The sequence below is a fragment of the Scomber japonicus genome, unplaced genomic scaffold (genome assembly GCF_027409825.1).
Source record: "Scomber japonicus isolate fScoJap1 unplaced genomic scaffold, fScoJap1.pri scaffold_405, whole genome shotgun sequence".
In the NCBI taxonomy this organism is placed as follows: domain Eukaryota; kingdom Metazoa; phylum Chordata; class Actinopteri; order Scombriformes; family Scombridae; genus Scomber; species Scomber japonicus.
In genome coordinates this window covers 17,501-32,500 of record NW_026518508.1, presented here as the reverse complement: position 1 = coordinate 32,500, position 15,000 = coordinate 17,501, and the positions used below count along the sequence as shown (strand labels likewise).

Genomic DNA, 15,000 nt, shown 5'->3' with positions numbered 1-15,000 from the left:
AAGGAAAGAGAGAGAAAGGAACGAAAGACAGAAGGAAGAAAGGGGGATGGAGGACGGAAGGAAGGGAGGAAAGGAAAAAAGGAAGGAAGGAAGGATGGAGGAAAGAAGTAAGTAAGGAAGGAAGGTAGGAGGGAGGGAGGGAGGAAAGAAGGTAGAAGGGAGGAAGGAAGGAAAGAAAGACATAGGAAAAGAAGGAAGGAAGGAAGAACGACAGGGGAAAGAAGTAAGGAAGGAAAGAAGAGAGAACAAGAAAGAGAGGAAGGTAGGGGGGAGGAAGGACAGAAGGAAGGAAGAAAGGGAGAAGAAGGAAAGAAAGAGAGAAGGAGAGAGGAAGCACAGATGGAAGGAAGGAAGGAAGGAAGGAAGGAAGGAACAGTCAAAACAGACGGGTCAATTTGACCCGGGAGGACGACAGGAGGGTTAAGGATGTGTCCACTCAGAGGTGAGAGACTGTCCATCAGGGGAACAGACGAGGCCTTTCAGCTTCGGTTAGTCCTGAATCAGAGGACGTGTATCTGGAGCTTCTGTGGTTGCAGGACAGTAAAGCCACACATGTAGGACAAGATCAGAGGAAGCCATGTGTGAGGGAGTTTTCCATATTTAGGGTCAAGCATGGGGCCTTGAGGTCACAGTAAAGGCAGCACTATCATCTTGAGACGATGAAGGCAACTGTCTGTGGTGTTTTGAGGGATGTAGGAGTCACTTTGATGACTAAGGTCAGAGAATATGACTGTCTGACTCCCTAAACCTACAGATGGGTACTGCATTTCTTAGTTTGTAGAATAATGAACCGATAGGCTAATTCCTTATGCTGTAGATGCACTGAGTACAATGATACTACAGTATCTGTGAAGGCTTAAGGAGGATAGTGTCCTCAGAATCGTGGTGGTATCTGGAGCTTCTGTTCTGGCCAGGACAGCAAATCCACAAATGTAGGACAAGATCAAGGAAGCCATGTGTGAGGGAGTTTTCCATATTTAGGGTCAAGCATGGGGCTTTGAGGTCACACAGTAAAGGCAGCACTATCATTTTGAGACGATGAAGGCAACTGTCTGTGGTGTTTTGGGGGAAAGCAGGACTCACTTTGGCTGCGTTCACACTGCAAGCCAAAATCCAATTTTTAGACAATCTAGATTGGAACCAGTTGGTGTTGCTAGGTGATATCACTGGAGGCAACGGAGGACGTAAACATCAGTCCATGGACAGAGGACCAAACCATATTCTTAATCTTTGGGGAGATGGCTCGGTTCAAGAGAAGCTTGAGGGTTTGTTGTTGCTGTCGCAATTATTGCCACGGCAACCTGTCAGATTGGTCATTAATGTGGCCCAGTCTGAACAGAGCCAAATCCCATTTGGACACTTGCTAAAAACAGTGTGAACAGTCAGGACTAAAAATATGAGAAGGAATCAGATTTGAAACAAGGTCAGAGAGTAAGACTGTCTGACTCCCTGAACCAATAGGCAAATTCCATATGCTGTAGATGCATTGAGTACAAACATCCCAGATAGCAAAATTCTTTTGGCCCATATCTGGCCCACACCTGACATGTTCACAGCATGGAATGATGGCACTTGGGCGGTCCGCTCATGTTTGCCAAAAGTGGGCCATAACCAAGCCATCACAATGCCAGATGTCAACCAAAAACACACCAAATAAACCAGTTCGGCCAAGACTGGCCCAAATATGTTTCAACAAAGGTGGGCCAAGTATGTTTCCTTATATGTGGGCCTCTTTAGGCTCACATCCGGATTAGTCATTGCCATACTTGCCATATTTCGGCCAAAGATGGGCCATATTCGTTTTGTGATATTTGGCCCAAATGTAGCATTTACTACATGGGCCAGTTTAGGTTCACGTCTGTTTTGTCCGGGCCAGAAGAATGCCTACAGTGCCGGATCATTGCCTCAAGTGGCCCACATTCACATGCTATCTGGGATTTATAGACGTTAGAGTATTCATGGAGCTATGTGTGAAAGCTTAAAGATTATCCTCAGAGGACAGTTTCCTCAGAGTCATAGTGGTATCAAGCATCAGACGGTGTATTGATCATACTTTGATTCTCCTCGGCTGAACTTCAATAAACATTTACAGCTTAAGACATCCTGGACTCCACTAATGAGGTTAACCATCGATGAACAGATTCCCCTCTACACCACGAAGGAAGACTTTCTGTCAGCTGACTCAGGATGGAGCGGTGTTTCAATAAACTGGAGGACAGATTTTAAAAAGACTCATCCTCACTTTCAGTACTATATCATTTGGGTGAAGCTCTAAAAACAATAGCTCCAACACATTTCCCCTAATATAACCAACAGCATCATTTCATGGGGCCTGACAAATGTCTACACCTCTACTTCATTTGGTTGACATTATTAGGACTGCTTTTTCTCAGACTTGACAGTTTTCAGTCCATGAACAGTAATTTGGCATTTACGTGTTACATTGATGAAGCAACCTGAGAGTCTGGAGGCTCTGGATGTTGGTTGGGGGGTAGTGTTGGTGGACATGAGCCTTCAGTCTCTACATGGGCTGCCAGACCAGCAGGATGATGTATCCCAATTTTTTTTTAAGAAAGTGGACCGCAGGGTTTGTTCCAATTATCAGGGTCTCACAGGATGCAAGCAGACAGGAAATGCCAGAGTGCTATCACTGTCAAAACTCACAGTGGATGTCCTCTTTATTTGTGGATACTGAAAACAGGAGGGGTCCATGTGCTTTATTGAGTTTTTAAGGGTTTCTTGTCGGGTGTACTGCTGCAATATGGAGCGTTAGGATGAATGATATGAGCCTTTTGGTCTATTCCAGTAAAGTTTAGGACTTAGAAGGATGTGCATTGGCATTTATTTCCCTTTGGAGGGACTGATTCATTGAGAGAAGACATAAAAACAGCAGATCTTTGTGATCCATTTGATGATGGATGCAGAGTTTCATCAGTTTGGTTTTGATGGAAAATTCAAATCTTCTAAGGTCAACCGTTCCAACTGGACCCAATAGAGATCACCTTTGCAGCAATTACAGCAATCTAAAATCAAAGGTTTCATTTGGTTTGAAAGAAACTTCTCAATAATTGTTCTCTGCTTGTGGTCCAGTAGTCCTCAAGTCAATGTTGACCCGGGAAGACAACAGGCGTTAACTCAAAAATGAGGTTTACTTTCCTCTTTTTTTTTGGATACTGAAAACAGGAGGCGTCCATGTCCTTTATTGAGTTTTTAAGGGTTTCTTGTCGGGTGTACTGCTGCAATATGGAGAGTTAGGATGATTGATATGAGCCTTTTGGTCTTTGTGTCTGGACGTCAAGATGTCGAGATCTATTCCAGTAAAGTCTAGGACTCATAAGGATATGCATTGGCATTTCTTTTCCTTTGGAGGGACTGATTCATTGAGAGAAGACATAAAAACATCAGATCTTTGTCATCCATTTGATGATGGATGCAGAGTTTCATCAGTTTGGCTTTGGTGGAAAATTCAGATCTTCTAAGGTCGACCGTTCCAACTGGACCCAATAGAGACCTTTGCAGTAAGGACAGCAATCTCATGGAATAATTTGCAATGTCTCCTTAAAATCAAAGGTTTCATTTGGTTTGAAAGAAACGTCTCAATAATTGTTCTCTGCTTGTGGTCCAGTAGTCCTCAAGTCAATGTTGACCCGGGAAGACATCAGGCTCAAAAATGAGGTATACTTTCCTCTTTTTTTTTGGATACTGAAAACTGGAGGGGTCCTTGTGCTTTCTTGAGTTTTTAAGGGTTTCTTGTCGGGTGTACTGCTGCAATATGGAGCGTTAGGATGATTGATACGAGCCTTTTGGGCTTTGTGTCTGGACGTCAAGATGTCGAGATCTATTCCAGTAAAGTTTAGGACTCAGAAGGATATGCATTGGCATTTCTTTTCCTTTGGAGGGACTGATTCATTGAGAGAAGACATAAAAACAGCAGATCTTTGTGATCCATTTGATGATGGATGCAAAGTTTCATCAGTTTGGTTTTGGTGGAAAATTCAGATCTTCTAAGGTCGACCTCCCAACTGGACAGCAATCTCATGGAATAATTTGCAATGTCTCCTTAAAATCAAAGGTTTCATTTGGTTTGAAAGAAACTTCTCAATAATTGTTCTCCCATAGGTGGTCCCATAGAAGACAACAGGCCTTTAAATGAGGCAATCTATTGACCATCATTTCTAAGAGATATGTGTAAAACCTGTGGTAATATGTTGGAATCAAGTTGGCTAAAAAGGACAAACACAGAATCGGGTGATAATTTAATCCCAATGTTTTATAATCAGTCAAACCAAAGCAGGTCAATTTTCACCCTGGAGCACTAAAGTTACAATAGGAAGGTTCACATGTGTGTCTATCTTTGTGTAAACAGGGTCAACCTCGTCTGTATAAATAAAAGTTATATGAAGTATGGTTAAAATATCAGCAATCAGCAGCTTTAACACCAGAATCATCCAACAAATCATGTTTCAGTCGACCCGTCCTGTCTGCAGTAAAGGTTATGTTTCCTTTAGAGAGGTCTAGCACTTAATGCAACACTGCTGACCTATGGATAAAAGCCTCTGTTAAATGGTATGCATCCTTTAGATCTTTACATATATGGAAATATTGATATATCCAGAGAGCAGAGCTGAAGAGCACACACACCAAACGACAGCAACAACAAACACAGAAAGCATTAGCTGACATTGATTCTGTCAGCTCAGTAATGTCCCGACATGATCCTCTACACACAGCCTTACATAACACACACACACACACACACACACACACACAAACACACTGCCAGCTAAATGCTATGTAAACATCTGTGAGGATTAGAGGCCTTATCCCATAAAGAACTTAGAGACTCCAGACTGCAATCGGATCCCGGTGACATGACTCAGCCTTTTATGTGACACCTGAACTGCTCCAAATTGAATCGGAGAAGTTTGGACTGTTTACGCTGCAGAGGTATGAAGCTACATTAAAACAGCAGGCGAGGCGACAGAAAGACGATATATAACGGCTGCTACAGTCGACTGAATGACTCAACGATGATTCTTGAGATTGTGGGAGAAGCTTAACCCTCCTGTTGTCCTCAGGTCAAGGAAGGATAGAAGGAAGGAAAAGAGGAAGGAGAGAAAGAAGGAAGGAAGGAAAGGAGTAAGGAGGGAGGAAGGAAGGAAGGAAGGAAGGAAGGAAGGAAGGAAGGACAAGAGGAAGGAAGGAAAGGAGTAAGGAGGGAGGGAGGGAGGAGGGAAGGAAGGAAAGAAGGAAGGAAGGAAAGGAGTAAGGAGGGAGGGAGGAAGGAAGGAAGGAAGGAAGGAAGGCAGGAAAGGAGTAAGGACGAAAAGAGGAAGGAATTTAGGAGAGAAGGGAGGAAGGAAAGAAGGAGGAAGGAAAGGAGGAAGGAAGGAAGGAAGCAAGGAAGAACAGTCAAAAGAGATGGGGTCAATTTGACCCGGGAGGACGACACAAAGGTTAATTCACATCAGTGCCTCAAAACGATGTTCACGATATACTGACATCGCCCTCTAGTGGTCGTAGTAATTATGACAGGAAGGAATCAGGTGACATTATGAGTCCTGTTTCCATTAAAGAAGTTCCCGGGTCAAATTTAGGAGGCGGGAACTTTACAGGAACGTCCTCTCACTTGGTTCTCTCAGCTGTTGTCTCTCCGATGCAGGAAGTAGGAACCTGATAAGACCCAACAGACTCTGAGGCATCGCCGAGGCAACGCACCAAAAGCGTAACAAAACCCAATCAGTACCAAGTCAACCTCAAGCCCCAGTCAGGAATTTTTCGGCATCGCAATGCATACATACCCCGAGGTAGTGACTTGTGTTTTGCCTCCAGTAAAAGTTTCGGGAGATTGTCTTGCAGGGCCGCGTAAAATTACCTCGAAGTTCCTGCAGTGGAAACGACCCTATGGAGTCCATGTAGGGAGGAGCTGGTTGGACAAGAGAGTCAACATAACCACAATCGTCCCCCAACCTTAACTTTATTATTGGAACCAAACAAGGTCCAGACCAGGCGGGGAGTACCTATCCTCTGAAAAGAAGCCAATGCGGAAGTAACTTAGAGCTGCATTCTATCAAAAGGCCACCAGGGGGCGACCGTCTCTATACAAGTCAATGGAGAATTCACCAACTTCTCACTTGATTTCTAACCTCAGTAAACGTTTTCAAAATGTGTTTATGGTCTCAATCGCTAGTTTAAAGCCTTCTTCAATGCAGTATGATGTTCATTTGGGACATTTTGGCCTCCCTGATTTTATATGTGACGATAAAGCAGGCTACGTGGCTACGTTGTGATTGACAGGGTGATTGACCAATGTCCTTGAGATCCAGCCCTCGCAACCAATCGCAGCCTCCCCGCTCCGCCGTTAGTCCCGCCCATACTTCCGTCCATGACCCCGCCTCATGCCCATATAAGTAGAATCCGTGTTTTTATTTTTCCCGGCATGCACCTGAAATTTTCAAGATGGCGCTGCCTAGATTAGAAACTATTGGCTTCCGAGCAGCAGTCCACAAACCAATGGGTGACGTCACGGATGTTACGTCCATTTCTTATATACAGTCTGTGGTCCAGACACGAGAGTCAAAATAATGACAATCATCACCTAACCTTAACCACACAGGTATTATTGCAACCATGACGACAAAGGTCAAGAAACCCTAACTAAGAAGAACATTTCAACTAAAAGGAAGTGATGTGGAAATAAACTGATTGCTAAGAATAGTGATGGGAAATAATGATTCCTTGAACACTAGCTAAGAAGTTCAACATATCAACTAAGAACACGATGATATGTCAATGTTGTGTCACCATCACCAAAGTAGGACTGGCCAATGGGAGCACCGGTACGTTGGTCGCTATGTAGGCCGCTTGAACCCATTATACAAAAACAAGAGTGAGATAGATGTGTTCTGGTTCCTGATGAAAACTCGTAGCTATACAATCAAGCTAATACGAGTTTAAGTAGAACAACACTAATACTTTAACCCTTAAACAGACAACGTGCACCAGGAGATACAGACTCTTTAACCTTCCTGTTGTCCTCCTGGGTCCTTCCTCTGTCCTTCCTTCCTTCCTTCCTTCCTTCCTTCCTTCCTTCCTTCCGTCCTTCCTTCCTTCCTTCCTTCCTTCCTTCCTTCCTCTGTCCTTCCTTCCTTTGTCCGTCCTTCCTTCCTTCCTTCCTTCCTCAGATCTAAGTTCAGCTGTTAGGGTAAATGTTCCCTCCTTCTGTCCTTTCTTCCTTCCTTCCTCCCTCCTTTCCTTCCTTCTTCCTCCCTCCCTTCCTTCCCTTCCTCCCTCATTTCCTTCCTTCTTCCCTCCTTTTCTTCCTACCTTCCTTCCTTCCTCCCTCCTTCCTTTCCTTCCTTCTTCCTCCCTTCCTTCCATTCCTCCCTCCTTTCCTTCCTTATTCCCTCCTTTCCTTCCTACCTTCCTTCCTTCCTCCCTCCTTCCTTTCCTTCCTTCTTCCTCCCTTGCTTCCCTTCCTTCCTCCTTTCCCTCCTTCTTCTATCCTTCCTCCCTCCTTCCTTTCCTTCCTTCTTCCTCCCTTGCTTCCCTTCCTTCCTCCTTTCCCTCCTTCTTCCATCCTTTTCTTCCTTCCTTCTTTCCTTCATTCCTTCCTTACTTGAGGTGCAAATGACATAACTAGTAAGGTCTGTTTAAGGGTTAAAAGTGTTTCTGAAGACGTTTGTGTGTTTTTTGTGTCGAGGATGAATTTCATTTGATCCCATCGATGTTTCTACAATGACTCCAAGAATTATTTGTCTGAAAAGATCCACTGATTTATTTTGGTTGTCTGAAGCTAATATGTTGACTTGGCTTCAAATACGGACATTTTTGTTTAGCTGAGATTTATAGCAGATCCTTTTGACAGGGAACATTTCTGCTGTATAAATTGAAAGCTCTGAAAGGTTCTCATTGAATCTGTGGAGCTGTAGATCATGAGTTGACATATGGACATTTTGGTTATTACTGTTTAGTGTCTTATGAGCCTTTATCAGCCTGTACCACCGATAGGGAACAGGACATTTCAATCCAACAACAAATCAAATCTACAGAAAAACCTGATTTCAACCATAAAATGAAGAGACAATAGTTATTTTTCTACTTGTTAATGAATCTTTAGACGGTCAGAATCTATATTGGTCTTATTTGAACATTTCCTGATGGGTAATACACTAAAAAACCAGAATCTAAAGGGTGTTGGATGCAGTTAACTCTTCCACACTGATGTGCCTGTGGGTCCGTTTCTGCTGATTGAACACAATCGCTGCGAGCCGACCCAAAGCCGCTGTTTCTACTTATAAACTTTATTACGATTCTCTGCCTCACACAGCCGCCTGCAGCCTGAGCTGAGGAGACCTGACATCGCCGGGCAGGTACGAATGTGTGTGTGTGTGTGTGTGTGTGTGTGGGCAGGTGTGATCAACATGGTGATTTTGGCCGCGAGCCTTTCACACCTCAGGTGAACCAATTACCATATTGCATCAACCTATCAGCTCCTGTCAGATTGTCAGCACACCTGCAGGGTCAAACAGAGGAGTTAGTCACGGTGGTTTAAAGCTATCCGACCCATTTCTGTCAGCTCTAATACTGAAACTCACCTCGCTGTTCTACTGAGAGACGGGGAAAAAACACACAGACACACTTTTCTTTTGTTCCAGAAAAGCAAAAAGGAAACACTGTGGGGTTTTTTCCCTGGTGGATTCTGGGGATTCAACACTGGATAAGAAGGTTTGAGGCTGTTTTAAAGATGTGAGGGTCGTTTCCAAGACGCTCTTGTTCTTTGTCACTTTTAGGAAATCTCACAGTCTCCTCGAATGGCCTGAAGTCTGTTTATCACACACACATACATGCTGAGTAAAGACCTGCTGAGGAGATTCATGCTCCTTTATACGACGTGTGGAGGAAAGACTCATCGAGAGACCTCCCAAAAATAGGAAAAATAAAGCCTGGTTTTACTATATATGGTAAAAAATGTCCTACCAGGTTTCCTATACTCAACATGCCGTTGAACTCATCGGTCATCGGGTAATGGTCCATCCATCCATCCCTCCCTCCATCCATCCCTCCACCCATCCACCCCTCCCTCCCTCCATCCATCCCTCCATCCATCCATCCATCCATCCCTCCACCCCTCCTACCAGGTTTCCTATACTCAACATGCCGTTGAACTCATCGGTCATCGGGTAATGCTCCATCCATCCATCCCTCCACCCATCCCTCCATCCATCCACCCCTCCCTCCCTCCATCCATCCATCCATCCATCCATCCATCCATCCCTCCACCTCCCTCCATCCATCCCTCCATCCATCCATCCATCCATCCCTCCACCCCTCCTACCAGGTTTCCTATACTCAACATGCCGTTGAACTCATCGGTCATCGGGTAATGGTCCATCCATCCATCCCTCCCTCCATCCATCCATCCCTCCACCCATCCACCCCTCCCTCCCTCCATCCATCCCTCCATCCATCCATCCATCCATCCCTCCACCCTTCCTACCAGGTTTCCTATGCTCAGCATGCCGTTGAACTCATCAGTCATTGGGCAATGCTCCATCCATCCATCCATCCATCCATCCCTTACTCCATCCATCCCTCCACCTCCCTCCATCCATCCCTCCATCCATCCATCCATCCATCCCTCCACCCATCCCTCCATCCATCCACCCCTCCCTCCCTCCATCCATCCATCCCTCCATCCATCCATCCATCCCTCCACCCCTCCTACCAGGTTTCCTATGCTCAGCATGCCGTTGAACTCATCGGTCATCGGGTAATGCTCCATCCATCCATCCCTCCACCCATCCCTCCATCCATCCACCCCTCCCTCCATCCATCCATCCATCCCTTCCTCACTCCATCCCTCCATCCCTCCTTCCCTCCATCCATCCCTCCACCCTTCCTACCAGGTTTCCTATGCTCAGCATGCCGTTGAACTCATCGGTCATCGGGTAATGCTCCATCCATCCATCCCTCCACCCATCCCTCCATCCATCCACCCCTCCCTCCATCCATCCATCCATCCCTTCCTCACTCCATCCCTCCATCCCTCCTTCCCTCCATCCATCCCTCCACCCTTCCTACCAGGTTTCCTATGCTCAGCATGCCGTTGAACTCATCGGTCATGGGGTAATGCTCCATGGCCATGAAGAGCGTGTTGAGGACGATGCAGACGGTGATGGCGAGGTCCAGGAAGGGATCCATCACCATGATCTTCACCAGCTCCTTCAGCCTCAGCCACCGGGGGCAGCACTGCCACACCAGGTAGCGGTGGGCGAACACGTACCAGCACGGGTGGCACTTCTTATGGGCCTCCTCCAGCTCTGCACAGCCGGGATGAAACGAGACAAAGGAAGACAAGAGGAGGGAATTAAAAGGAGGATAAATGACAGATAATAAGGAGGGCAGAGAGGAAACTGATGATTCCTTTCAACCAGTTAGTGGCATGTACTGAATCCATCCTTCCATCCATCCATCCATCCATCCGTCCATCCGTTTGTCTGTTCATCCATCCATTGATCCATTCATCCATTAATCGATCTGTTCATCTATCCATCCATCATCCATCTGTCTGTCCATCCATCCATCTGTCTGTTCATACATCCATCCATGAATCGATCTGTTCATCCATCCATTAATCCATCTATCATCCATCCATCCATCCATCCATCATCTGTCTGTTCATCCATCCATCCATCCATCCATCATCCATCCGTTTGTCTGTCCACTCATCTTTCCATCCATCCATCCATACATCCATCCGTCCATCCATCCATCCATCCGTTTGTCTGTTCATCCATCCATTAATCGATCTGTTCATCCATCCATCCATCCATCTGTCCATATGTCAATCCATCCATTCATCCATCCATCTATCCATCCATCCATCCATGAATCTGTTCATCCATCCATTCATCCATCCATCCATCCATCCACTCATCTGTTCATCCATCTATCCTTCTGTTCATCCATCCATCCATCTGTCTGTCTGTCTGTCCATCCATTCATTTATCTGTCCACTCATCTTTACATCCATCCATCCATCCATTGATCCATCCATCCATCCATCCATTGATCCATCCATCCATCCATCTATCAATCCATCCATCCATCCATCCATCCATCTATCATTCATCCATCCATCAATCCATCTGTTTATCCATCCATCCATCCATCTGTTCATCTGTCTGTTCATCCATCCATCCATCCATCCATCCATCCATCCATCTGTCCATCCGTCCATATGTCTATCCATCCATTCATCCATCCATCTATCCATCCATCCATCCATCCACTCATCTGTTCATCCATCTATCCATCCATCCATCCATCCATCCATCCATCCATCCATCCATCTGTCTGTCTGTCCGTCCATCCATTCATTTATCTGTCCACTCATCTTTACATCCATCCATCCATCCATTCATCCATCCATCCATCCGTCTGTTCATCCATCCATCCATCCATCCATCCATCCATGAATAAAGCAATAAACGAGTTGAATCTTTTTTTGTGAATAAAATTAAATAAAACGACGTTAATTCCTAAAATTTAGGATTCATGTTTGATTCTAATTTAATTTCCAGCGATGACGTGAGTCCAGTTTCTGTCTGACTTCAAACTGTGTCAGAAATCAGACGACTTTTAATCGTCCTCTTGACTTGACATTTCCTGAGGAGCTGATTACTGTGATTCACTCTTTAAGCCTCCAGCTCCTCAGACTGCACTCTTTCCTTCCTTCCTTCCTTTCTCCATCCCTCCCTCCTCAGACTGCAGTCACACTGGAGCAAAGCGAGGTCACTTGATTCAGAATTGATTTAAAGAAGGACCCCCTTTCTTTCTTTCCTTCCTTCCTTCCTTTCTCCATCCCTCCCTCCCTCCCTCCTTCTTTCCGCCCTTCCTCCCTTACTTATTTCCTCTGTCCTTCCCTCCTTCCTTCCTTCCTTCCTTCCTCCTTTCCTTCCGTCTTTCCTCCCTCCTTCCTTCCCTCCTCCCTTTGTTCTTTTCTCTGTCCTTCTTTCCTTCCTTCCTCCGTTCCTTTCTCCCTCCCTCCCTCCCTCCTACCTTCCTTCCTTACTTATTTCCTCTGTCCTTCTTTCCTTCCTTCCTCCCTTCCTTTCTCCCTCCCTCCCTCCTTCCTTCTTTCCTCCCTCCCTCCCTCCTTCCTTCCTTCCTTCGTTCCTTCCTTCCCTCCTTCCTCCCTACCTCTTTCTTTGCTTTCTTCCTTCCTTTCCATCCTCCCTCCCTCCCTCCTTCTTTCCGCCCTCCCTCCCTCCCTCCTACCTTCCTTCCTTCCTTATTTCCTCTGTCCTTCTTTCCTTCCTTCCCTCTTGACTTGACATTTCCTGAGGAGCTGATTATTGTGATTCACTCTTTAAGCCTCCAGCTCCTCAGACTGCAGTCTTTCCTTCCTTACTTCCTTCCTTCCTTTCTCCATCCCTCCCTCCCTCCTTCCTTTCTCCATCCCTCCCTCCTCAGACTGCAGTCACACTGGAGCAAAGCGAGGTCACTTGATTCAGAATTGATTTAAAGAAGGACCCCCTTTCTTTCTTTCCTTCCTTCCTTCCTTCCTTTCTCCATCCCTCCCTCCCTCCTTCTTTCCGCCCTTCCTCCCTTACTTATTTCCTCTGTCCTTCCCTCCTTCCTTCCTTCTTTCCTCCCTCCTTCCTTCTCTCCTCCCTTTGTTCTTTTCTCTGTCCTTCTTTCCTTCCTTCCTCCCTTCCTTTCTCCCTCCCTCCCTCCCTCCTACCTTCCTTCCTTCCTTTCTCCATCCCTCCCTCCCTCCTTCTTTCCACCCTCCCTCCCTCCCTCCTACCTTCCTTCCTTACTTATTTCCTCTGTCCTTCTTTCCTTCCTTCCTTTCTCCCTCCCTCCTACCTTCCTTCCTTCCTTTCTCTATCCCTCCCTCCCTCCTTCTTTCCACCCTCCCTCCCTCCTGCCTTCCTTCCTTACTTATTTCCTCTGTCCTTCTTTCCTTCCTTCCTTTCTCCATCCCTCCCTCCTCAGACTGCAGTCACACTGGAGCGAGCCGAGGTCACTTCACCTCATTTTAGCCTCTTTGCATTGTTGATTCAGAATTGATTTAATAGTTTTTACTCATTACCTTTAAAGCACTTCCTGGTCTGGCTCCAGCGTGCATATTTATCTGGTCTTATAATAAAGCACTTCCTGGTCTGGCTCCAGCGTGCATATTTATCTGATCTTATAATAAAACTCACTGCCAGCAGACTTCACACTAAAGGAGACGTTCAGGCCCCGAAACTCTGCAGCAACCTGTTTAACCTTCACATGCTGTTCATAGTCTCACACGTATCTCCTTATATCAGTCTCCCTCCTTCCTTCCTTCCTTTCTCCCTTCCTTCCTTCCTTTCCTCCCGCCTTTCCTTCCTTCCCTCCCTATTTCCTTCCCTCCTTTGTTTCCTCCCTCCCTCCTACCTTCCTTCCTTCCATCCTTTTTCCCTTCCTTCCTCTGTCCTTCTTTCCTTCCTCTTTTCCTTCATCCCTCCCTCCTTCCTTGTTTCCTTCCGTCCGTCCTTCCTCCCTTCCTTCTTTCCTCTGTCCTTCTTTCCTTCCTTCCTTCCTCCCTTCCTTCTTTCCTCTGTTCTTTTTTCCTTCCTCCCTCCCTCCCCTCCCTCCCTCCTTTCCCTCCTTCTTCCTTCTTCCTTCTTTCCTCTGTCCTTCTTTCCTTACTCTTTTCCTCTATCCCTCCCTCCTTCCTTGTTTCCTCCCTCCCTCCTACCTTCCTTCCTTCCGTCCGTCCTTCCTCCCTTCCTTCTTTCCTCTGTCCTTCTTTCCTCTCTTCCTCCCTTCCTTCTTTCCTCTGTCCTTTTTGTCCTTTCTCCCTCCCTTCTTCCTTGTTTCCTACCTCCCTTCCTTCTTCCTTCCTCCCTCCCTCCTTTCCTTACTCTTTTCCTTTATCCCTCCCTCCTTTCTTGTTTCCTCCCTCCCTCCTACCTTCCTTCCTTCCGTCCTTTCTCCCTTCCTTCTTTCCTCTGTCCTTCTTTCCTTCCTTCCTCCCTTCCTTCTTTCCTCTGTCCTTTTTTCCTTTCTCCCTCCCTTCTTCCTTGTTTCCTACCTCCCTTCCTTCTTCCTTCCTCCCTCCCGCCTTTCCTTCCTCCCTTCCTTCTTTCCTTCCTCTTTTCCTTTATCCCTCCCTCCTTCCTTGTTTCCTCCCTCCCTCCTACCTTCCTTCCTTCCATCCTTTCTCCCTTCCTTCTTTCCTCTGTCCTTCTTTCCTTCCTTCCTCCCTTCCTTCTTTCCTCTGTTCTTTTTTCCTTCCTCCCTCCCTCCCTCCTTTCCTTCCTTCTTCCTTCTTTCCTCTGTCCTACTTTCCTTCCTCTTTTCCTTTATCCCTCCCTTCTTCCTTGTTTCCTACCTCTCTCCTACCTTCCTTCCTTCCGTCTGTCCTTCCTCCCTTCCTTCTTTCCTCTGTCCTTCTTTCCTTCCTTCCTCCCTTCCTTCTTTCCTCTGTCCTTTTTTCCTTTCTCCCTCCCTTCTTCCTTGTTTCCTTCCGTCCGTCCTTCCTCCCTTCCTTCTTTCCTCTGTCCTTCTTTCCTTCCTTCCTTCCTCCCTTCCTTCTTTCCTCTGTTCTTTTTTCCTCCCTCCCTCCCTCCCTCCTTTCCCTCCTTCTTCCTTCTTCCTTCTTTCCTCTGTCCTTCTTTCCTTACTCTTTTCCTTTATCCCTCCCTCCTTTCTTGTTTCCTCCCTCCCTCCTACCTCCCTTCCTTCCTCCCTTCCTTCTTTCCTCTGTCCTTCTTTCCTTCCTACCTTATATCAGTCTCTAGAACTAACTTATTCTTTAGGTTTTATACTTTTTAGTTTTAGTTTTCACAATCACACGATATAATACATGTGTCCTTTTTTCTTTTTCTTTTTTTTCTTCTTTTTTACATAAAACAGGAACAAAAATGATTTCAATGAATTTATATTAAATGTGAAGAATCCAACAATGTGTTTGAATGTTGATTTTAAAGACATATGGGTCAAACTGTCTCAAATATG

General features: G+C 45.9%; 1 protein-coding gene across 1 annotated transcript in view; it reads right to left on the bottom strand.

The window, feature by feature from the left end:
- Positions 1-15,000, bottom strand: part of LOC128354679 (sodium channel protein type 3 subunit alpha-like) — a gene marked incomplete at both ends in the record, with an annotated part of 43,741 nt that overhangs the window by 15,181 nt on the left and 13,560 nt on the right. The window contains one exon of the mRNA XM_053314864.1: positions 10,084-10,322. Coding sequence (XP_053170839.1) covers positions 10,084-10,322 — 239 coding nt within the window. The remainder of the gene's footprint in view (positions 1-10,083; positions 10,323-15,000) is intronic.